Genomic DNA, 23082 nt, shown 5'->3' with positions numbered 1-23082 from the left:
AACGGCCCATAATGTGGTGCGGGAGTGAGGCAGTACTCCTCCATCCACAAAGCTGCATTCTGGATGGGTTTCTCTATGAGACCATTTAGTGGGGACGGTGTCCTTGAGCAATTCATGTAGTCTAAATCAGGGAACACTTGAACTTGGGTAAACCTTTGAGAAGCTGTTTTCAGTAGGTGGCACATTTCTGAATGATGGAGGCAATAACTAACCTAAATAAGTGTACCATCTCATCAGTTGTTCACTGGCTGAATTTTATCCCTCTCCAACAAACAGTTTCTGTCCTTCAGACGAATTGCTGAGAAAACGGAGGAAGCGGCAGTACATACGCAATCATAATAACAATTTGGGTGCCGGTTTTGGTGTAGTGAAAACTGTAAAGGGTCACAGATTGCTTTAAAATCCAGTTGACAAAAATAGCACACGAATACCAGCAGGAGGTTAGACTGCATTCTGTTTGCAGAACAACACATTAACGTATTATGTATTTTCTCTGAAGGAAGTAGAAATTCGAAACAAAGACCTGGAAGGCCAGCTGTCTGATCTAGAGCAACGTCTGGAGAAAAGTCAGAATGAGCAAGAAGCTTTTCGCAATAACTTGAAGACACTTTTAGAAATTCTTGATGGAAAAATATTTGAACTAACAGAGTTACGAGATAACTTGGCCAAGCTAATAGAATGCAGCTAAAGAAAATGGGATTCCAGTGCCAATCAGCTTAAAGATGCACTGTCTCTCTTCATAGGACTGTGTTGGGCTCTGCATCAAAGTTGCACAAAATTAGAAAATGCTCCTCTGAGAGGGCTTGTTTTAAATTTGAGTCGTATTTCAATGTAAAATTCAGAACTCAGCTTGTAGCTAGTTGAAAAAAAAAAAAAAACAACAAAAAAACTTGAATTACAAATTACCTCCTTGTACATTATTGGCCATAGATAACTTGAAAGATATTAACAGTAATTGAATGCAATCCTTTTCTAATTATCAGTGATGGAGGAATTAGCAGTGTCCCAGGTCACATCCCCTTTTTTTCTGGTAGACACAATATAGGTTATCTGCTGTTTTATTTATTTAACATATTTAATTGCTCCGTTTTGTGCAAGAACTTAGTGATGACAGCCCTGTATTTTGTTGTTCTTAATAATTTCTCAGGATACTTTGCACTGCGGAGAAGCAGTGCCATTACCAATTTATTCTTTCCAGGAGTGAGAGAGATGCATCTTTAATTGAAACAAAGTTACTATAACTGCTTGTATAAAGTTCTTCCTTTTGGAGTTTTTTTGTTTGTTTGGTTGGTTGGTTGTTTTTTGGTTTTTTATATATATATATATCTAATGGAAGATACCGTATTTCTTTATGGAGCTTACTCTGGTGTTCTACAATATTGTCCAATGTAAGGTTTACTTTTTCATATGAATTCCATGTAATTACAGTGAGATGCTATCTTCCACTTAACTATATTTTGAAGCCAACCAATGATAGAAGGTGAGTCCCCCCAGGAAAAAAAAAAAAAAAAAGGCAAAAAACCTCTGAGAATTTTAAATGTAAAATTTGACATGCACAGATAACGAGGAATAGCCAGTCATTTGTTTTCTGGCCTTGATACATATGTCGAATATGTATGTTCAATTAACTGTTAACCTGTTCTGCAGGAGACTTTTTCAGAATGTCACGTGCATTTCAGGTTTTGTGAATAATGGCTTATGGGGAGCATTGTTTTATTACAGATTGCATTAAGGGCATAGAGCTATTGCAAGAGATTACTTGTACACTGAACTTGTCCAGCCAAGAAAGCTGTTTCTAGAAGTTTTGTTGTCATAGCAAATTGGAATGGAGACGTTTACTCTTTTATGGGTCTTCATATCACATCTTTATTGAAACTACACCAGGCAATATTCTGAACTGTTAACTAAATGTTTAAAAACAGGAAATTGAATTCAATTATCCTCAGTGAGCAGGTTTTAAAGTTGTTTTGATGTAATTTTAACAGACTTTTGGCAAACACACATTTCTTTATATAATAGATTTATTTAAACAAAAAGAACCTCTTTGAAAGGTAAGCCAAGTGTCATGTGTCTTGCATCAAAGTACATTCTTGCCATAAATTGCTTGTAATGTTGAAGAGGGCTTTTTTAAAATGTATGAATGAGTGTCAGACTTCTGAGTCGAAAGATGCACGGACCTTTGTTTGCTCCCCAAATTAATTTGAATGTTAAACATGAAATCTAGCTGCTTATTAAATTTGTACAACACAATATTCTCCACTGAGAGACTGCTATTCAAAACTAGAAAAGATAAGTTTGTTTTCATGTGTGTACTGTGTGTATATACCATATAATACACACAGGTTCTCATTTATATTAGAAATACATGCTTTATTTCTAAGATACCGTTTTTTTTCTTTACCAGTGATTTATCAGGTTTCCCCTGACTAGTCAGGAAAATGGTTTAGGTCAAATGCTAAACCGTCATGTATTATACTGTATGTAATGTACACAATGTTTAAGTTTCCTCCATATTTTTAGGGTATTTTCTCACCTGTTTTATTTATTGAAGGGATGGGGGGAGCTTGGTTCAGCGTGCTACTCGTTGAAAACTTTGTGGTGAGCTACATGTTTTTCATTCAGTGGATTTTAGGCCGTGATGTGTATATCTTCATCAGGTCCAGATGAGCATATATAACTAGTTTTTAATTTACTTGGGGATGTTTGGGCCTGATTCTCCTGTCACTTGAGCTGCTGTAAACCACATGTGTCCTTGATGTGATGCCAGCATCGTGCAGTTGGCATAGCATCTGTGGAAGTGCAAGGAGAATTTGGCCCGCTAATGCTCAGTGGACATAATAAAGATGAAGAAAAAGAATAAAAACACAGAAAGTTGATGATGGAATAAATGTAATATTATTTTTAATGATAATATTATTGACATTTTTAAAGCTATGATGTCATTTACATGTGGGGAAATAGTGGACAGAAGTATTTCCACTTAAATTTTGTGACTATGTGTGGTACATGAGTATTTCTATGTATACGTACACACACATATGTATATACAGAACATGGAACAATTTAGATGTGCACATTTTTAATATTTTCCTATTGAAATTAAATTTAAAATTGGAAATTGATACTTGAGAATTTCTTTTCTCATAGAGTAGATATGCTTCATTTCTTTTCTTTTTTTTTTTTTTTTTTAATAATACAGTTACAGAGGGCTGCACCTTTGAATTCCCAAATAGTTGCCAAACAGAAATATGGGATAAGGTGGACATACGTGCACATATAAATAAAATCGTATTGCTAAGACTATTTTTAATGTTTACATACAGTAGATGAGTGTTTAGAAATTGTGATCTAAAGTTCATATTTAGGTGGCTATACCTACTGTAGCCTCTCCACTTCTATTTTAAGGTAAAAGCTTGCCTGTTTGAAACATTACTTTCCCAGAGACAGGTATCATCCATTGTATCTATCTTTGAGGAAACTATGGGGATATGGATATGAGAAAACAGTGTTGAGTACTATTGCATGAATATATCACCATGAACTTGCACTGGAGGGGAGGGCAGTCACATCGCATATAACTTGTTATATGGCAACTACAGTCTCGTAAAAGGAAAAAAAAAACAAAAAGAATTACCAAAAAACCTAACAGAAATACCCCCCCCCAAAAAAAAAAAAAACAGAAAAAGAAAAAATACAGGTTTTTATTTTGAAATACACTTGCTGTTCTCTGGAGAATGTACTTTTACTCTTTCTTTTTTTTCCTTAAATCTTTTTCAAGTATGTGCAAGTGATAGCAGCAGCTACCTTAATCTTTCAGGTGCTACTGGATTTTGCATTAGTGTGTTATGTTGTGAAATCCTGACTTTGACATAAAAGATTTTTGTAAGTATATCCCCGTCTGGATAGTTAGTTTTTGGAGTGTCTTGTTCGTAATCCATATGCCTCAATGATCCAGAAATTGCATTTTTCTATGTGGATAAAGTAAAACATGTGAATTAATCTGTCTGTTACAGACTGGGAATTCCTTTTCCTGGCTAATACATCCAGGAAAGAGGAGAACAAAATGAACTGATAATGCAGAAATGCTGTTATAAGGTCTCTAAGAAAATACATTTTCAGGTAAAATATAAATAAATAAAGGGCTAAACCAGATGTAACACAAATAAGTATCATTTAATGCTATTGGTAGCATTCCCAGGATAATTCCTTTAAAGAAAACCCTGCAAGAATGAACAATGCATCAATTAAAGATTAATATTTTGGGATGTGTCTTTTCAGTTGTCAATTGTGAAAGCTTTCTGATTTCTGCTCATTTTTCTACCAGTTAGGGACTAACTTCAAGTTTACCTTCAACAAGAGGCTAAACCTCAATTTGTTCTAACATCTTTTATATTCTGTGCTGAAGTGGCTACTGAACACCGCTCTGTGAACACCACATTCAAAAATCAAAATTTTTTTCAGAAATACCGCATGGAGGGAGGAATGGAAAACTGTCGCAGACCTTAATTCTCTGCAGAACTGTGGATGTCAGTAAAAGCACTTAATCTGGTTGATTGCGGAAATCTCGGATCTTGAGGCCAAAGATAAATCTGATTAGAGATTAGGTCTGCATGTCGAAAGACAAGTAAAAAAAAAAGGGATCATCAAGAATCCCCATCCAACGAGTGTAGTTCAGTCTCAGTAAACCGGACACGCCGGCTAAGTGCACAGCTGTACACTGATTTTTTTCAGGAAATGGACCTGACTCTGCAAAGCAGTGTTCAAATTGTCTTGTTTACATTTTCTTAGTAATGCTGCATATGTGCACTACCTCTGAATGGTGCTAAGCAGAGAACATATCACGGGAATAACAGACACTGTTTAAAATCTTTATTTTTTTCTTTCTTTTTTTTTTTTTGCTTAGCAGCATTAGTTCCTTGCTTTACTCCAGTTACTTCAGAAAAGTAGGATTAATTTTACCCATGATGTTGAACACTTGGGAACAGCGAGCAGAGTTTTGTGTTAGATCCTGGAGTCAGTTCGGCTCGTGTCCGCTCTCCTGGCTGCACAACCCAGCCAGAAAGCGGCTGCAGCTGCTTATGTCACGATACTCGCAGTACCTCTAGACACTGCCGATGGAAGTGGGTTTTCACACCGTGTGGGGTCTCGTAGCCTGCCCGCCACAACCTCTCAGGGACCTGTAGCTGCCAGTTCTGCCTCCCCACTGCTGGCAGCTCATCCTCGGACCAAAGAAACACAAGCCTAATTTATACCCACTTTCTTCCCTGTTGCCGGGTCTTGCCCAAGCAAAGCTCAGCTGCGACAGTGCGTCTGGCAGTTTGTGTCATTTTCAGATACAGGCATGGGAAGGAGGAGTAACCATCAAAGGTGTTTTAGATTTGGGGTGGGGGGAAACAGAAGAGTTGTCAAAAAGATTCCCTTACATGGAACCGGTAGGGAGAATGGTCTGCGTAGCAAAGGACAGACCACCTGAGCTGCTGCCAGAAGCGACAAAAAGGTTCGTTCGAGAGGATCTTGCTTTCCCTTAGGTATGCACATCATGCGAATAGTGAGCGCGCCTGGCTTGCCCCAGAACTCTGCTCCGGTTGCCGTAGGCTTCTCAAGGTCAGCATTAGGTGTGTGTTCCGTGAACACAGCCAAAGTTCTGGCGGTCTACAAACCCCGTGTCCTTTCCATCTTCACAGCTCTAGAGGTTTGGTATCGGTGTTAGTCATCAGTAGTGGCTGATCAACAACACTCCCTATTTTTTCCTGCCATCAGTTCCTAGCACCTGTGGTATTTGTGTAACAAAGTTGTGAGCTGGGTTTTGGGGTTTTTCTTTCTTTTCTTTTAACTTCAAAGTAGTTTCAGACCTTGTCTGTCCCTGCCCTGGGGATTCTTACCTGCTCTCATCCAGCAGTGTGTCAGCCGCTCTTGCTTCCACTAGATTGAGAATAGCAACCTAGAAGTTTTCTTGGAAGACAACTTGCATTTCTGTGGCTGTGGCAATTCTTGAAGAGGAAGAATTTTTTTCCCAGTAGATCAAGAAGGAGGCAGAGTCCAGGACCTTCACAAACAATACCTGCATCCAGGTGCTAAGGGGAGAGGAAAAGCTGCACTGACAAGGTATGTTGAAGTATAATCTGCCTTTATGGATTTCCACCTTTTTAGTTAAACGTGGTCATGCAGATATTTGCAAACTTTAAGATTTTCAGAGAGGGAACAAGGCTTTTGAAATTCTCCAAGTCTGGATTGTGTTCTGTTAAATGATGACAGGAATTTTCTGTAAACAAAAAAGAAATGGGAAGCAAAATGATCCGGTACTTCCCTGCAAGAGAAGCATCACAGGCCTTACCTGTGGATGGAAAAGTAAAGATTAAATCTACTTTCTCTGCATCTGAAAATACTGTTATTTTTGTAACTCCAGCAGTGTTGTTTCTCAGGAATCTGCAGCAATGGGAACCAGAAACGTATCAGTGGAAGGAAGGCACGGTGCTGTCTTTGACTTTCGCTTAGTGAGAGGAGCCAGGACAGTGATGCGCAGTTGAGCGACTCAGGTCATATCTAGCGTGAGCATCCTGCGGAGCCCCCGCTGCCCCGGCTCCCTGCTGCTCCCTCCTACATGTGTGGCAGCTGGACCAGGCCTGGCTGCGCTCGCCCCCTGTCCCAGGAGCAGCCCCGGGGGGTTTGTCACCCTTTGTTCAGAAGCTGCTGGTTCGAACTGTAGCCCCCATCGTCACAGGTTGAGCCCTTTTGCTCCAGAGATCCCGAGCAGAGAAGACAGAGGGGAAATTTCATTCTGCAGATCCAGAAGAAGAGTAACGCGCTGGTTTGGTATAAGCACCTTTTCCCCACCTCTTTGAAAGAAAAAGGAGTTATGAAAGCTTTATTTGGGGTAGTTATTGTTACCATTTGGAAACCTACAAGTCAAAACTTTGTTATCCTATATTTCTTATTTTTCCTTTTGTGTCTCTGTGCTCTTTTCTCCTGCGTAACTTGGGGCACCAAGCACATGTTTACGATAAATGTAAGGAAGTCCTAAACTGCTTATGGAATGAGATACATGAACATCCAGTGTGCTGCTCACCAGGCAGGCACGTCAGCAACCCGAACAAAAAAACACATAAAGGGTATCCATAGATATGGGGTGCTGTCTGATGTGCATGAACATCCCTTAGCCTCGGCGAAGGAGCTGGCCAGGCAAAGAAGCCAAGAGAAGAGGCAGTGGGGAAGCACCAGGAACGTTCTAAACAAGCATTACTGAAGCATGCCACCAGGGAGCATTTGGAATCAAAGCTGGCTAAAACAGAGAGCAGTGCAAGTGTTCTCAGAAAACAGGAGTCTGTGTACTCTTTATTGAGGATGGCTGCATTGCAGAAGTAGAAAATTCCTATAAGGCATGTTTAACTCCTCAAGTCAAAATGCAGTAGTGTGTCAGGATTGGCAGGCCGTTTTCAGAACAGAGTCAGAGCTGATTTTTTCTGCTAAAACAAAGGAATCCTACACCAGGCAGCAAAAATTGCCATCCAGCCTGAGGATTTCTGTCAGCTAGGGTAGGAGACAGATGTTTTGCAAAGGAATTAAAGCAACATTTTGCAATTTCCCTGAGAGAACCAGTACCAAGAGGAGAACAGATCTCTCCGCAAATTGCCTGAGTCAGACTGGGACATCCAGCTACAAGACTTACCGTCTGGACTGGCCGGACGGGCAGGCAGTGAACTGTGCTGTAGGTCCAAAGGTTTTTTAAGGGACTTGTGACAGTTTGGCCAAATTCCAGTAATGAAGCTGTAACAAGGATCTATGTATCTAAAAACAAAACGCAGAAGGAATTAGGGCTCCACAGAGCACAGCAGCAGTCAGCCCCGTCGCTGAGAAACCAACTGCGCTGGGGGCTCTCCGAGTATCCAAACATGCGATCTCCTCCGTGACCCTGGCAGAAAGGAGGGTTTGCTTACGGGATAAAAGCAAAGGGGTTAACCAGCCACTGAGGCAGGTTTTACAGCTCAGGAGTAGCTACCAGGTGGCTGTGGAATTTACTGTGACGTTTTAAGTGTCTCTTTTCAATGCGCTGCACCAGAAAAGGGAGCCGCTACTTCAGGAGGATGGAAGCTGACGTCCATGACCCCAGTAAGCATAGCTCTGTGCCTTATAGTGGGTAAAAGCTGGGGCATAGCGACTTGGAAAGTAGCCACGTGGTGACAGGGGTATGTCAAGGGGTCAGGCCTTCACCAGCTGGAAGTTCTTGAGGTATAAGAGAAGAAATTCTAATTTCCAGTATTTCAGTATATTAGAACATTTTTTTTTAAGGAAAGCCCATGACTTGCTGTTGCGATGACATGTTGATGGGCTCACGGAAAACATCGTGGTGTCCTGTTGGGAGTCAGCCAGGCTTCTTCCACTGGTGAGCTCCAAAGGGGGCAGGAGATAAATTTTGCCTTCCATCACCGAACCAAGCTGGTACTGCCAGTGCCAAACACTCCCTCATTCAGAAGCATCCCTGAAACCGTGAGCATCCACTAAGGACTGCAGGAGATTGGCGTCCCAGGGCCCGGAAAGGCCGGAAGACTTGAGCTCTGCTGGCTGGCAGCAGGAGCCAGGCTTTTCCCAGGTGGCTGATGCAGTCTTGACAAATGCTGGTTGGGACGCAGAGCTTCTGTTTAAAGCCTCTTATTGCAAATTGAGTTTAAAAGTTGAAGACTTGAAGGTTGCGGTGTTTGGTTTTTTTCTGTGAAATGGGACACAGCACTGACTTGCAACTGTAACTGCTTTTGAGTATTTAAATGTGCTTTAGATGTAGTATGTGTTAGTTTGCATACAAATCTAAACAAAGCATGTCCTGGTAGGCAACCTGCAGCTCACGTTCTCCCTGAAAACATAGCCTGAACAGAAACTACTTTTTTTTTTTTAAGGAAAAGTGATAGACTTCATCTCCTGAACAATTTGCTCTATCAATCAGGCATGGTTAACTAACGCTACCTTTCACTGAGGGCAAGTCCTGCGCTCCTCCCATCTTTTCCCAGAATGGATTAAATGATTGTAGACATGCTCCAAGTGTCAGTTCGCTGGTCTGCAGCTTTTCTTGATCCTGTCTGCTGGCCACAGGCACTGGAGGAACGGCCCACGAACGGCCAGGCCTCGCAAAGGCCAGCAGGCTGACCCACCGAGCTGATGACAGAGCAGGGCAAGGGGGTGAGGTGATGGGACACATAAAATGCTGTTGCAGAGCGGGTGGAAGTAATTTGTTCATACAGTGGTAGTGGGCAGGAGAACAAATAATGAACGACCTTATGTTTCAGCTTTGGTACTAATACTAAGAGAAGCCTTCAACCAGCAGGCACTGCAATGCATCACTTGGAGAGGCTGTGACCTTCCGTCAGTAGAAACCTTCAGGAAACTATTACAGGAATGACACAGGTGTATGTGCTCCAGCAACAAAAGGATAGGACGTGTGATTTTTTTTTTTTTTAATAGTCTTATTTTTTAATGCCAATTCAAGACAACTTTTTGGTTTTTTGTTTTTTTAACACATCACTATAAACCAAGAGCAGTGTGCCACGGCTTCTTTGTCAAATTGTTTTTGCGGGACTCTGTCCGGTCCAACAGTCACTTTACTCACAGCAAGTGAGTGCGGGGAGAAAAAGGCCATCACTTCATGATGCTTTATATGAAGTTGATTCATAAAACATTTGTGTTGTTTAAATTGTGCAGTTAACATGCATGGCAGTTCGAGCATGCATTGATGATTTTGTACGGTAAGAGCTCAGTTACACTCCTACTGAAATTTAATGGGATTAAAATAAAGTACTGAGGAAGAAAAAGTACAGTTAATATAAATTTTTTGTATGAATTGCATGAATCTTCTTTTTTTCTTATTCCTGTGACTTCTAAGCAGCAATATACAGGGGGAGCATGATGCAAATTAGAGTTGTTGTTTAAGATAAAAGAATGAAGTAAACAGAGATTTTTGTTTGAAAGACTATGAATGTGCTTGGCCTTATATAAGCCATATGGGGCATAGTGAGATATCTCAGAGAAGTCAAGTCTATTTTCTTCCATGGTGAGGAGAAAGAGTGAAAAGAAGGTAATGCAGATGATTTGTCTGTGACACAAGCGTCCCCAACAAACATGCCACAGACAGCACACAAATACGGTAGGAACAAAGGGATAAGGCAGCAGATGCAGGGAATGATCTTGAATGTAATTTTTGTTTTGTGTTGGGTTTTTTCCCTCAAGAGTTTTGGTTGATTAAAGAGGGGAGCGTGAACACCAGCACTAACGCAGACAGGCAGCAGCTGTCACAGCACAGATAAGAATCTCTGCCTGTTTTTATCCACCAGCCCTTCCTGCCGAGGCAAGGTTTCAAGGGAGATGTGCTGCCTTTGGGCTGGGGAAAGCCTGGACAGTCAGCATGAGAGTGGTGAAGATTTGCATAACATTAAGAGAAGGCAGGAGGGACCCAGAGCCTCGGTGCAAAGGGGGAAAGGGCAGAAGGCACCTCTGTGGGAAGAAGGCAGGTCTGCAGCTCTGCGGGATGGAGAGTGGGACAGAAGCTTGTAGCATCGCTGGGAGGAGCAAGGCAGGTTACATGGTGATGCTGCTACGGCTTCCTGGCAAAACCTCTGGAATCTTCTGCTGTAGCACAGTTTGTGTCAGCAAAGCAGTGCTCAGAACAGTTAAATGGCTGACATGACACATCTAAAGTTTACAGAGGCTATTTTATCGTTAGGTTAATTACATCCCTCCCTCCTCCTAAAAGGTAAAAACACAGTGGTAAAACTCCATAGCACTAGAGCTGGATAAGTGATCTGTGACACGAGCATAAAGCTGGGGCTCTGGTGGCGGCGGTGAGATGCTGGTGGTTTGGTGATTCAGGTACTGCATCAGTCCAAGATTCCTGTAAGCTCCCTCCTACGGCAGGAAGAGGAACGCCTGTGAAACGGGCTTCTCCCTGCGATGGGAAGCAGCAGTAAGAACTGCTGAGAGAAAGAACAGTGCATCGGTTTTGGAAAAAGAGATCTGACCAACTCCCTTACCATTTGTGCTTCCGTGCCTTCTCCCCATCCCCTCTGCTGAGTATTAAGCGGTGTAACAGAAGCAAACCGTACACATACCAATGGTTTCTGTGAGAACAAGGGCGGTGGTTTATTTCTGCAAGTTTGAGGACTGTGGCCCAGTGGCTATTTATTTACAATGTACCTTTCCTTTACATCTGACATGTAACTAACATGAAAAAAAAAATTAATAAATGATGGTTCTACCCATCTCCCATCTTTTATGTGTTGTACAAACATTCAGGTCTTATTCCCAGTAGCATACCACCACCTTCCAAGTGTGCCTACAGATATACTCACTAATTTGCAATTCTGGTGCGTGCATTAAATTTAAAATTAAAAAGCTGTAGTAATACCCGTAAGAGGCATAAAAAAGCAGCTAGTTATCTACTGAAGCCCATGCCAAAGTAGACGCCAGCTGACAGTAGCAAATACCCTTACACAGGAGTCAGTCCCGCAGGGCAGAAGGTGTGACATCACCCGCCGCAGGGTCACACATGCTGGCAAGGGCACAGCCACAGCGTTGGGAACAGACCTGGGCTACAGATATAAACCTAGTCCTTCACAAGAAAAGTCAGCGATGACCAAAGAACTTGCTTATTTCAAAACACATCTCCTGCTCGTTCTAGATGTTCTGCCACAACCCAAAATTAGCAGCACACACCGTCATCAGCAGAAGTGAAAAACACTAGAAAACCTGAGCCAGACAGGCCTCGGACTTGGGTTAAGACACTTGGCAGTGTAGATTCGTACTGCAAATCCAACCTTTGTTTCACTTTGTTATTGGAAATGTCATACCTTTTTCTTGTTTTCTCAGGATTGTAATTGCACGAAAAAGTTCCTGTTCCAGAAACACACTGAGAATTTCTTTTTTTCTCATGTTAAGGGACATAGAAACAACCTGCACTGACTCACCTGTAGTTCTTGTACCAGAAACACAGGAGTGAAAGGAAAAAGATGCACAATGCAAACATACCTCGTTCTTAAGATACACGACTAGATAAATAAGAACACAAAAAGGCTATAGGAAAAAAAAAAAAAAAACCACAACAAAAAACCCCAAACAGCTGGCAACTCTAGCCTGGGAGATGACCACTCATCTGTTTTGGGATATTTCCCCTCCCCTGGAAAAAAAAACGTTAAACTCTTCAAAACGCTCATAAAGGTACTTCTAAAGCATCCACGTTCTTCATATAAAACCTAGTTTGCTTTTGAAATATTATATTGTACATATACCAAAAAAGCAAACCATGGAGAAGTTGCATATTTAACAAGGGCATGTAAGAAGGGAGCTAAGCTCTTAGTATTTCTGGGTTTCAATTTTTAACCTTTTTTCATAGAACGTTTTTCTCTTCTGATTAAGAGATGGAAAGTGTCTGTGATTTGTATTTAAGCACAACTATCTTGCATTATTTAAAAGCAAGATTCTTTTATAATACCTAAATTGTTTATGTGATTTAAGTTTTAACAAGATGTTACCTAAATATTCCCTACTGCACAACCACCTGCCATTAAGGCATGGCAGACAGCTTGAGGAGTTGCCCATAACAATGGAGTAACAATGGAAACCTAAATTAACTAGATAGGATTTTTTTTTTTTGTAGGAACCGAACTGTATTAAAAAATTTTTTTTCATGTTGGTACACATTCAAAGTTAAAACCAGACAGTGGTCAAATAAATATCCTTTAATAAAGAAAAAAGGAATCATTTAAAGCACCAAAACTGTGAGTATGATGTTACATCGCATGTACAAGAAGGTGAGTGCAGTACTTTGTGTACAGGTTTAAATTTCTGAGTCATGATAATAAAAAAACATGAAATACACAGCAATACACTTGCACTGCAGAAAAGCTGCACTAAAGAAAAAAAGAGCAAAAAGCAGACAGTTAAAACTTTTTTTTAGTTTTTAGATATTGCTAGAAATGTTTGTTTAGTTTTTTACCCTCTTTTTTAAACGCTCGTTGCTTAATACTTTATAACATTGAGCATTTTTAGGCATAGTAAATTTGCAGAGTCGTTTACAATAAAATATGCATTTAATATGTCCTTTTGAATATAATGGGAGTTAAAGAACTTTCTTAAAGCCAAGCACAATGTGCTAGTAGTGTTTGAGTCTACAGATAATATTGCACAAAGCTAATCAAGAGCAAACTGGTTTTCTTTCGATTATTTCTTATTTATTCAACAGGCTTAACAAAGAAGTTAGTTTCATTAAACTTCACTGGCTTCATTCATGCAAGACAACCTGCATCCATCTGTATTTCTTAAGCTTTCATCTTATCATGATGTATTTGTATATATTTAAGTCGAAATTCAAAACATATAGCAAGCACAGTAACACACTGGGAGATGTTAAGTGAGTATCCATAATCCCCAACACCTATTTCCCAATTCAGAAATCAAAAATATGTTTCTGAATCTGAAAATCAAGCTGGTCTGCGGCAAACTAATTACTGAATAGGTGGCAGTCTCTGGAATAAAATCTCTGCAGAGTTTGGACTATACTCACCAAAATGGGCATCGTCCTTTTTACTTGTTCCAAATGGACACACTACTGGTTAATAGCCTCAGATATCAGCTTTAAATAATACTCTACATTAATATTAGAAACTCCACAGAATAAAATTCGTTGCGTGGTCATTTTCCATGAGAGAGCATTCACATTTGAGAAAGGAAAGATGACCTTTTCTGTCAAATTCTGAAGCTCTGTGCCACAGAATATTGATTACCTGAATCATAATAAAAATACATAAATGTCAGGTTGCAGATTCACCACAGTCAGAGCTGGGAGTTTTGGATTAACAGTCAAACTGAACGGGAAGTGCAGAGAACCGTATATACAACAGCCCCTCCCAAAAATACATTGGCATGCCCACCCACCCTTGACCCTCCTAAAAATTCTAAGTATTTACGTATTAGGCAGCAATTAAATATAAATTCATTTTGTAGGAAAAAATTTTAAATTACAGTATATTTATAGGTTAAAAATAGCCATTGCTGTACTTTTTCCAGCATTGATAGCAATATGTCAATGTGCTTATTACACCACAGAGCAATCTGCAGTCAAGTTTAGGATGACCTACTGTCTGCCAGCTCCAGTAGCACTGAAATCATGCAATGTGCTCTCCCAGTAAGGTGCTTCTATTCACTCCTTTTCTCCGCAAGAAGCTTTCACTTGTTCTTAACATCAATTCTGTAGTGCTAAATATAATGTATTGTCCGTGCTTATGGAATCATTACCCAAAATACACTAAGGTAATTTAATTACATAAGCATTACAATGAAAATAAAATCTGATTACATACGTGAGCAAACCTCATTTACAAATTACACTCTTGAAATTCAGTGCAACAAACGGAATAAGGGTAACATTAACCAATAAAAGTTTCTGCCTCCTCTTCTCATTAAGTTGCATCTTCAATAATGCACCTGTCATTACTTTAATATTAAACATTACAGAATATAGTGTTTATACTCAAAATGATTCTTTACAAATAATGTAGTGAAGTATCTTGAGTCCTATCCCCAATGCAGCCACAAAAGAACACAATATATAATCATACTAATTTATTTTATAGGTGTCTGGTGTAGGATGCAGACTGTCAGATTTTTAAAAAAAAAAAAAAAAACGGAAACAAAAGTGATGCTTAATAAAATTAAAAAAGCCTTCATCTACCCTAGACAGATAATTTTATTAACATATGAGAACACAGTAAAGTGAATAAAATAAGACTATTGGTCATTCGTAAAGGATCTGGAACCTCTGTGAATGACAGCGTGAAATTCACGTTGATGCAAATTCCATTTCTGATCAAAAGATTATTGTTATTTACCTTACGTTTTGGTTATTTTAGTAGAAATTGAGTATTTCATTTCTCATTCCCACTCATAAAAGATTTTTCAGTCCTCGCATAAGCATTTGTAGAATAAGCATTATGCATTCCAACTCTTTACCTCACTGAATCAGTTACACTATACTAAAACAGTTTTAATTTGAACAAAGAAAGAAGTTTCTAAAAATGGAAAAAGCCTAAAAGCTGACAAACTGCTTAACATAAATGAGTAGCAACAGAACAACACAGCCACAACAATGAAGTCCAGCCACAAATGAAAAACACCAATAATAGGTAGAAAGGTATTTTTATGGAGGCTCTTTTTCCCTGCGTATGCTTAAGTGTTTTTTTCTGTAGTGATGCTTGCCAAGATTTCTCAAGGACCAGCTATGGAGGAACCGATCTCATTGTAGCACTGTCATAATTTCCGTAACTTTCTTGTGAATATACTTAAACTTTCCCCATTTGCTGCTGTAGCCATCCCACTGCGAAATTTCATGTTACAGAGGATGGGAATTTTATGCATTAGCCTGTACACTACATATGCACAATTTTTATATCAAAGTGGAGAATTATGTGAAATTGTGACATCTAGTGACTCAAGAAGGATTAAAATCCAGGCTGTTTTTTTTTTTTTTAGCAGTATGTGGAAAAAAAGACATTTAATTTCCACATGGAAGATGGCAATTTTGAACTGATATAAACTGCTATGCTCAGCATAACAACTACTTTTTGTGTGCGCATATAATACATGTTGGTATGAGAACTCCACTTCTATAAACTAAGCTATTACAGGAATCTAAGATTTCAGATAAATATAAAACACATTAAGGACAGTATTTTTTCTCAATCATGCACACATTTTTCAAGGCAAAGATGACAGATCACGTGGCAAATGAATCTGAGAACTGTATTACAGTACAGCATGGAGCTATTTCGACAAATCACAACACGCAGTAAACTGTAGACACAAATATTGTGCAAGAGGACCATTGCACCTATGCTTTAAAATTTCACTACTTTTCCGCAGCTTGGAATTTTGCTAGTGTCCTATATGCGTACTCTAAGGAATAAAACGACAGGCTGGAAAATAGGAAAAAAATGGACATAAAAGATGCTCAATCACCACTGTTAATTTAGCACTGAGTTTCAGATGAACTATATAATCTGGATTACCATTCTACATCATGGTTCTGCTTTGTGCTACAGCCAAAACTTTAATGACTACCTCAGTTTTAACATGTGGTGTGACGGGAAGTACAGACAAATGTAGAGAAAAAATACACCACAGTACAGGCAATGTCAAATGATTACGCTTTGAAATTGCTGTTATTGCTGCAAGAACACAGTATTTGACAGTTTACAACCACACCACGTAAACTCAGGGTTCAGAGAAGCTGCTTAAGAAAAAAACATCCCCTCATTTTAGGTCCTTGGAAAGCGAGTATCAAGTGTTTCATAGAGCTGATCTCTGAACAGAAGAATACAGACCTGACGACTAACACAGCAAAAACAACAGAACTCTACAGTAACACTGCTCACAGGTGCTTTGAAAATGAATGTTTGCTAACTTTATAAATAAGGCAACAAGGTTAAGAAAATGCCTGTTGATAGCAAGGGTAAAGTGACATCCTTTTGAGATGTTTGACAGAGCTTTAATTTCAGGACAGTCACAGCAAAACAACTGAAGAGTCCAAGAGCTGAGATTCCTTTAGGTTACCTAGCCTATTGCTAAGGTAAATTCTCCTGTTCCTCTTTCTGTAAGTAAATGGCAAGACGTGCAATCTCCTGTTACAAATGTGAACACAGTACGTGTTCCATTACAAGACAGCAGCAATGCAGAACTCCACTCAAAAACACCCAAATACGCATAGTAGTTTGTCTGTCACGAGAGGAACAGTGAATGGACCACAGTCCACAAAGGACAGGGACTGTGTATTTCTCAAACACCGTGTCTGTCACGCTAGTAAAAATAAAATGCTAGTGAAGATTCAGTCTTCTTGTAACGGTCTGACTTTCATATCAGATGGAGTTTCTGGATGGTACAAGGCTACTTGGATCTCTGTACTGACATACCTCTTAGTGCTGTGGTATCGTAAGAGTAGCTGCCTGCAGCCATTAGTCATGAAGTTTAGGATTACTTCTAAGTATTCACTGCAGAGGAAGTTGTAAATCCCCTTTAAAAAAACCAAAACAACAGTCAGGATCAAAAGGGAACTTCTTTTTTTTCCAGCCAGTAAGATTTTGGTTATGGAATACAAACATTTTTGCAGCCACTACAGTGAATAATGAAAACCATCAAGAGAAGCATGATTTTCACAACTGAATTATCAGTGCGTTTAAGTGCTTTGACCTTTTTTAAAGAAGGCTGCTTAATCAAAAGCCATTTTAAACCAAAAGAGAAAAATAATCTTAAGTATGAAATTACAAAATATTGCTTCTTATAACAAATGATAAAAGTATAACTAACTTGGTTCAGCATAGCTAAATATTATTTTAAAAAAGCATGAAAATGTCTACTTATAAAGGTGTCAGACTACAAATGACCTTCTAAAAAGGTGCTGCAGTATGTCTTGCTAAATGTACCATGTTGGAAACAAACACATTATTGAATATGTACTGAATTCAGCTCTTATTTCTCATTGTGCTGTAGTCACTTGTTACTTTTCATACTGATGTAAAGTTCTTCAAACTAAGAAGAAAAAAAGTCATAGTTGCACATTACTGAATTTCAGCTACTGCAGTGCAACTAGAAATTCTGCTCTTTCTGTAATATCACACTGCGACACAGCAAGCTTCTCTGCAAGGAGCTATTTAGTTGGATTTTCAAGCAGATGATATATTCAGTGCAGTGAAGGGAATGTTTTATAGCCGGTTTGATGTCTTGGCCGAATCCCAAAGTAACTCAAACAGCAAGTATTCTCTCAACTCAAAATGCCCCTCTCACTTAACTGGCCACACATTACTAACGCAAATATAAAAAGTGCTTAAGAATTGGGCATTCTTGATTATATAAAATGCACATCTAAACAGTTCAGCTTTCTGCTCAAACCATATTTTTTTTGAACAAATTAAAGAAAAAAAGTGGCCCGAAAAATTAACATTTCAGGCAATTTTTTCATATACTGAATCATTTGCCAAAGAAAGACTATTTCTTTGCCAAAGAAAGCCTGCGGAATTGATGGTCATAACTGCTGGCTTTGAATTTTCAGAAATGAAGAGGAAAAGTGATCTTCAACAGGGGTTTCTTTTCTCACATCAGTAGCTGTGAATCACCTGTTTGGGGGAAAAAAAAAAAAAAAAGGAACATCTGAAAAGCTAAACGGCTGTACAAATACTCTGTGATCAATGTATTAGGCAATTCCAACATGCAACACTGAGCAGCGTCTTCAAAAGCCTCGATTCTCTTTGCTCCCAGGGTAATGACACGCTATCTCTGGAGCCAGGATACACAGGGTATGATCAGGTCTTTTTTTTTTTTTTTTTGCCTTCTGGTGTTATTGAAAGTGAACACAGATTAGAGTTTGAAAAGGCCCAAAATACTGGATTAAAACACAAGGGAGAGCAAAAACTCGCTTCTTAGCTGTTATTTTGTCCGTCACTCCCAGGAACCCAGGTTTCGCATTACTTATGTAATGCAAAATGTACTTAATGTACTGTAGTGATTTATGCGTACCATTATGTACACACACACAGAGATAGGCTTGGGACACTCTGATAACCAGTAATCTTCTGATTTTTCATACAGAAGCTACTGCATCTTTATACTGCTTGTTCAGCTGTAGTTCCAATACATAGCACGCCTCAACATTTTCATACGTGGTCCGTAAGAAAGGAACTGCTCTTACAAACGTTAGTCATCGCTTTATGTAGCAGTTAACTCAAAGCAGGTAATACAAGAGATAACTAGATCTCCTGGAGGAATAAGTTACTATTAGTTTGTCTTCAAACTTCAATAATTAATGAAACCACTTCAGTGGGCATCCTTGCATATACATGGAGACACTTTTTGTCACTTGATAAAACACATCATTATATCAGATGTATTTTTTTCTCCTTGTATATTTGCCATCGTTCCTAAGGCAAATAATTGCATTCCATTTAGCCTATAAAGACGTATGTGTATTAAGCACGGTTCATAACCTATGTGGCCAATATACTTTTGTGTAACTGTTTTAAAACTAAAATCTCTATGCAACTGTTTTTTGTATGTGCAGAGCTTACAGTTAAAAATCAGTAGGTCAATCTTAAAGCATCGTATTAAATGCTTACAGTAAAAAATACTATTTTGCAATTTCTACAACAGACTTTCATTAGATTTGACTCTTGTGTAATAAATTCTGGGTAACCAGCTAATGTGTTTAAGCAAGCATACTCATCTATATGAAAAATATTTATTTAGCTGAATTTCACGAAGTCTCAATCTCTGTTCTCCCAGATTCTTTTATGCATTTCCATAGCAGGGGTCCATTTTTCTTTTCTGAGTGTTAGCTATTTTGTACAATTATTTTTCAATCAAATCTGTGCTATCTGTTAAATAGTCTCATCTCATGAAAACAGGATTATTTTCATAATAAAATATGACACTGGTAAAAGAAAGCAGGTCCCAGAGGTGTGAACACACAGTCAGAACTCTGACACTGCATCCTGCTTTTGGTCCAAGTGATTTCACGGGACCTCAGCATTTGGCAGGACCCCATCCTTAGAACGGGAACTGTAGATTGGTAAAAAGGAGACAACCACCACTGCACTACAGTTACTGCACAGCAGTGATTTTCAGCCTGCACTCTGAACTGCTTCTATGGGGCTGCAAAAGATAGCAGAGGAAAATGTGTAGTTATATTGTATGGCAACATACACGTAAGACTTCTAAGCGGATACACCTTCCAATGGAAAGTGTTTAGGAGGTCCACCAACTAGATTTAAACAATTCAAAGTCATCCTTGGAAAATTCCTTCTTTTTTCTTTCTTTTCTTCTAAATGACCTATAGCATTAAAAAGTATTCTCGCTAAAAAATGCAAACAAGATCCCCATGACTAAGTTAGATTTACCAGCTTAGTCAAAATCACAAAGTTTAAATTTGCTCAGTTATCTAGGAAATGAAAAGAGAATAATTGCACTGAAAAAGCCAAGTCAGTTCCAAGGCATGTCTTTTCTTATAGCTGTCACTTGACTTCTGAGGGGCTGTGGCAGTGGGAGTTTTCCGTATGCAAGTATAGAAAAAAGTTGTATCCAAGCAAAATTATTTTCACTTTGAGTTTCAGCAAGAGTTAAGTACACCTCCACTCCTGGATTTTCAGCTCCAAAACTAGCAGTACTTTTGGTATGGAACAGAAGGAGTACACCATAATTAAACAGTATTAAATCATTAGCGTGGCCAATAGCTACTCCATGAGGAGATAATGACAACTTTTATTTTCCTTTTTCAAAAATTTAAATACTATTAGAAAATAGCATACCAATGGAACAGTTTGAGACATAGTATTTCATAATCACAACAACATTCAGCAGATGATGTACTAAGTCACCATCACTTTTTAAACGGCTGTAGCACTTTATCAATAGTCACTCCCCAGCTATAGTAATAACTAACCAGGACAGAAATGCCTGATCGTAGACATCCCAAAAGTTATCTTTTTCATACTGCTAGCTGTCTTGCAAGGATTATAAATATTTATATTCCATACTCTTGAAATAACCTTTGATTTCTAAACAGATTTTTAAATTCTTTACAGATTGTCATATCTCTTGTCCAAATTTTAAGTTTAGTGGGAACTTTCACTGAGACCTAAGTTCATCCACAAGCCAGTAGCAGAAGAACCACCACAGAAGAAAAGTGCTGTATGCCGTTATTGTAATCAATAATCTCTTTGAGCTACTGATGCAGCCATAATTTTGAAAACTAATCTCTTGCCAATTTCTGGGTTTTTTTTTCCTGAAATCACTAATTTCATCTGCTGATGTCTAATACCTGTACTTTCAGGCACCATAGCTTAGTATAATGCAAGTTCATGGGATTCATATGAATAGCAGAAGTATAAATTATATTTGTATATTTACTGCTTATAGTCTGTAAATTCAATGAAGTCAGAGACTGTACAGATTGAAACCCAGCTATCAAAGAGTCAGTCACACAGGGTAACCAATGAAATTTCAATGTGTTCAGCAGTCAAATCTAATCATCCTTCACTTGGAGCTATTCAGCCTGAAGTGATAAACATGCTAAATTTTTACAAGGCCAGAAGTAATTAGAAAATAAGTAGAACGTGTGTCCAAGAGTGATTGTGCTGCTATGTTACTTAAAAGCTTTTTAAAGCTTTTTGGTAAGCTGCAAACAGTCCCTTCAAAGTCACTAAATAAAATAGAGCTTTTTATAGGATCAGTCCCGTCAATATTCAGCAAAAGTATTCCAACAATAAGAGGCTAAGATGTTGCCTAAAAAAGTTTTCCTTTCTATAAACCTTAAATTTTTTGAAAAGTCAGTAATACTAAATTCCTATGTGCGTGTTTTACCATGTTGGACATCAGACTGTTTAGTCACATTCATACTAAGTCTCCTAGAATGCAGAACCTGAGGCTTAGCCACTACTGTTATACAAAAAGTGTTGAAGAAATATTTTTTTTTAAATGTAGGTTAATTACAGGTTAATTTTCCCAGTCTGTGCAAGGCAAACTCTCCTCTTCATCCTCTGATTCAGGTGATGCTTCCTTAATTCGTCGCAATGCTTCATGGATGCTCCTTGTGAGAGGGTCAGTATCAGGCAGAATTGTAAAGGATTCTCTCAGAACATCTTTCTGCACTTTCTTCAGTTTCACCCCTTTCCTGATCTGTGCCAAGATGTTATTGCTATCATCTTCATCAGGAAAAGGAGGGAGACTTCTCTGCTCAACTTTTCTTAAGTGAAAGCTGCCACGTTTCAAGGAAGCCAGCACTTCGTCCATTGGGGAACTCACTGCAGTAAATCAAAAGACCTTCAGTATTATTTCTACTAAGTTTTATCAGTCTTCATTTATTTTTCCCACAGACCAAAAAGCAGCTGCATACGTTAATGTAACAGTCCCATACCATAAGCATAATGTTTTGGCCTCCAAATTGATCTTTCCTATTACCACGTAAAAACTGGTTTACACAGACAATTATAGTTTCTGTCAGGCAGGTAGTAAAACTTTTTGAACAAGATGGCTTTCCTGTTTGCAGTCAGGACAATCAAAGTAGCCAAAATGAAAGCGTTTATTACATTAATTTTCTTGCCTTTGAAACTCAGGTAATGAGTATATATCATGTATTGGACTGTGCAATCCATTCCCAGCATGTGCATTTTGTGGCGAATTTTACCTACTGTATGACTATTACTACATGCCAGTGAGGGAAGCAGCAGGATAGTCAACCGCAGGATAGTCAACCGCAGCAGCATGCATTTTCCTGCTTCTCTAGATTCATGTATGCATTAGCACCATGTACCCATATAAATTCCCTTCCTTTATAATTAATGAAAACAGAGAAGAGTTAATACTTTATCACAAATCCTTCCTTTATCACCAATTTGAAATGAGTTCTCTGCAGAAATAAAAATCAGGCTTTGCGTCTTTGAAGAGCTACAAGTAGGCAATTCTCTATCCCAGAGAATGCATTACAATAAAGTGCAACAGTTTGAAATAGCTCATATACACCAGTACATACAATGTGCAGCACGTATCAATCAATGTATGAATATGCATCTCCCATTCTTTTTTGTATATTGTAGAATACATTTTTAAAACCGGTTTTGCATTTATGAGTGGGCTTTGTCCACCAGACTAATGGCCCAGACAGTTCAAACAGACATGAAGAAAGAGAAATAAAAGAATACAGGACTGCTCATTTGAAGGAGGAAGGAAGGATTGTAAAACACTCGTCTGCCATAGAGAGACAAATTTCCAAAGCCACTTAGAGACTTGGAACATCTCAGGGACACAGAGCAGCAGGTAGAGTGCTGCTGCAGACATTAACAATAACTCTTAAGAGGGAGGATATAATTTGATTTTATATTTGTCGTTTTATGATGTATATCAAGTTGCACACGCAATACGTGCTTTATATAAAATTGCAAGATAATATGGGTATCAGAAAAAATAAACAACAGGACTACAGACAAAGACAAATGGAGCACAGAAGCATCAAAATTGATAATGAACTTAAGACACAGTACCTGAGACCTGCAAGGTTCGTAAGAGCTT

The 23082-nt window shown here is 38.7% G+C and overlaps 2 protein-coding genes across 5 annotated transcripts in view; one reads left to right on the top strand and one right to left on the bottom strand.

The window, feature by feature from the left end:
• HOMER1 (homer scaffold protein 1) overlaps positions 1-3303 on the top strand; it is a 92369-nt gene extending 89066 nt beyond the window's left edge. The window contains exon 9 of the mRNA XM_054185518.1: positions 500-3303. Within this exon, the coding sequence (XP_054041493.1) occupies positions 500-688 (189 nt within the window). The 3' untranslated portion in view covers positions 689-3303. The remainder of the gene's footprint in view (positions 1-499) is intronic.
• A 9398-nt stretch (positions 3304-12701) lies between these two features.
• Positions 12702-23082, bottom strand: part of JMY (junction mediating and regulatory protein, p53 cofactor) — a 74326-nt gene continuing 63945 nt past the window's right edge. Inside the window, exons 10-11 of one of the 4 annotated variants that reach the window (XR_008463795.1) lie at positions 17485-21818; positions 12702-17041 (exon numbers count right to left, since the gene is read on the bottom strand). Coding sequence is in view for 3 of the 4 variants with exons in the window: in XM_054185501.1 (XP_054041476.1) it covers positions 21511-21818 (308 nt within the window). In the remaining variant the exon portion in view is untranslated. Of the gene's footprint in view, positions 21819-23082 lie in introns of all 4 variants that reach the window. The other 3 variants (XM_054185501.1, XM_054185502.1, XM_054185500.1) reach the window with 3 other exon arrangements.

The sequence above is a fragment of the Rissa tridactyla genome, chromosome Z, assembly GCF_028500815.1.
Source record: "Rissa tridactyla isolate bRisTri1 chromosome Z, bRisTri1.patW.cur.20221130, whole genome shotgun sequence".
Classification (NCBI taxonomy): domain Eukaryota; kingdom Metazoa; phylum Chordata; class Aves; order Charadriiformes; family Laridae; genus Rissa; species Rissa tridactyla.
This window is presented reverse-complemented; position numbering and strand designations above follow the sequence as displayed.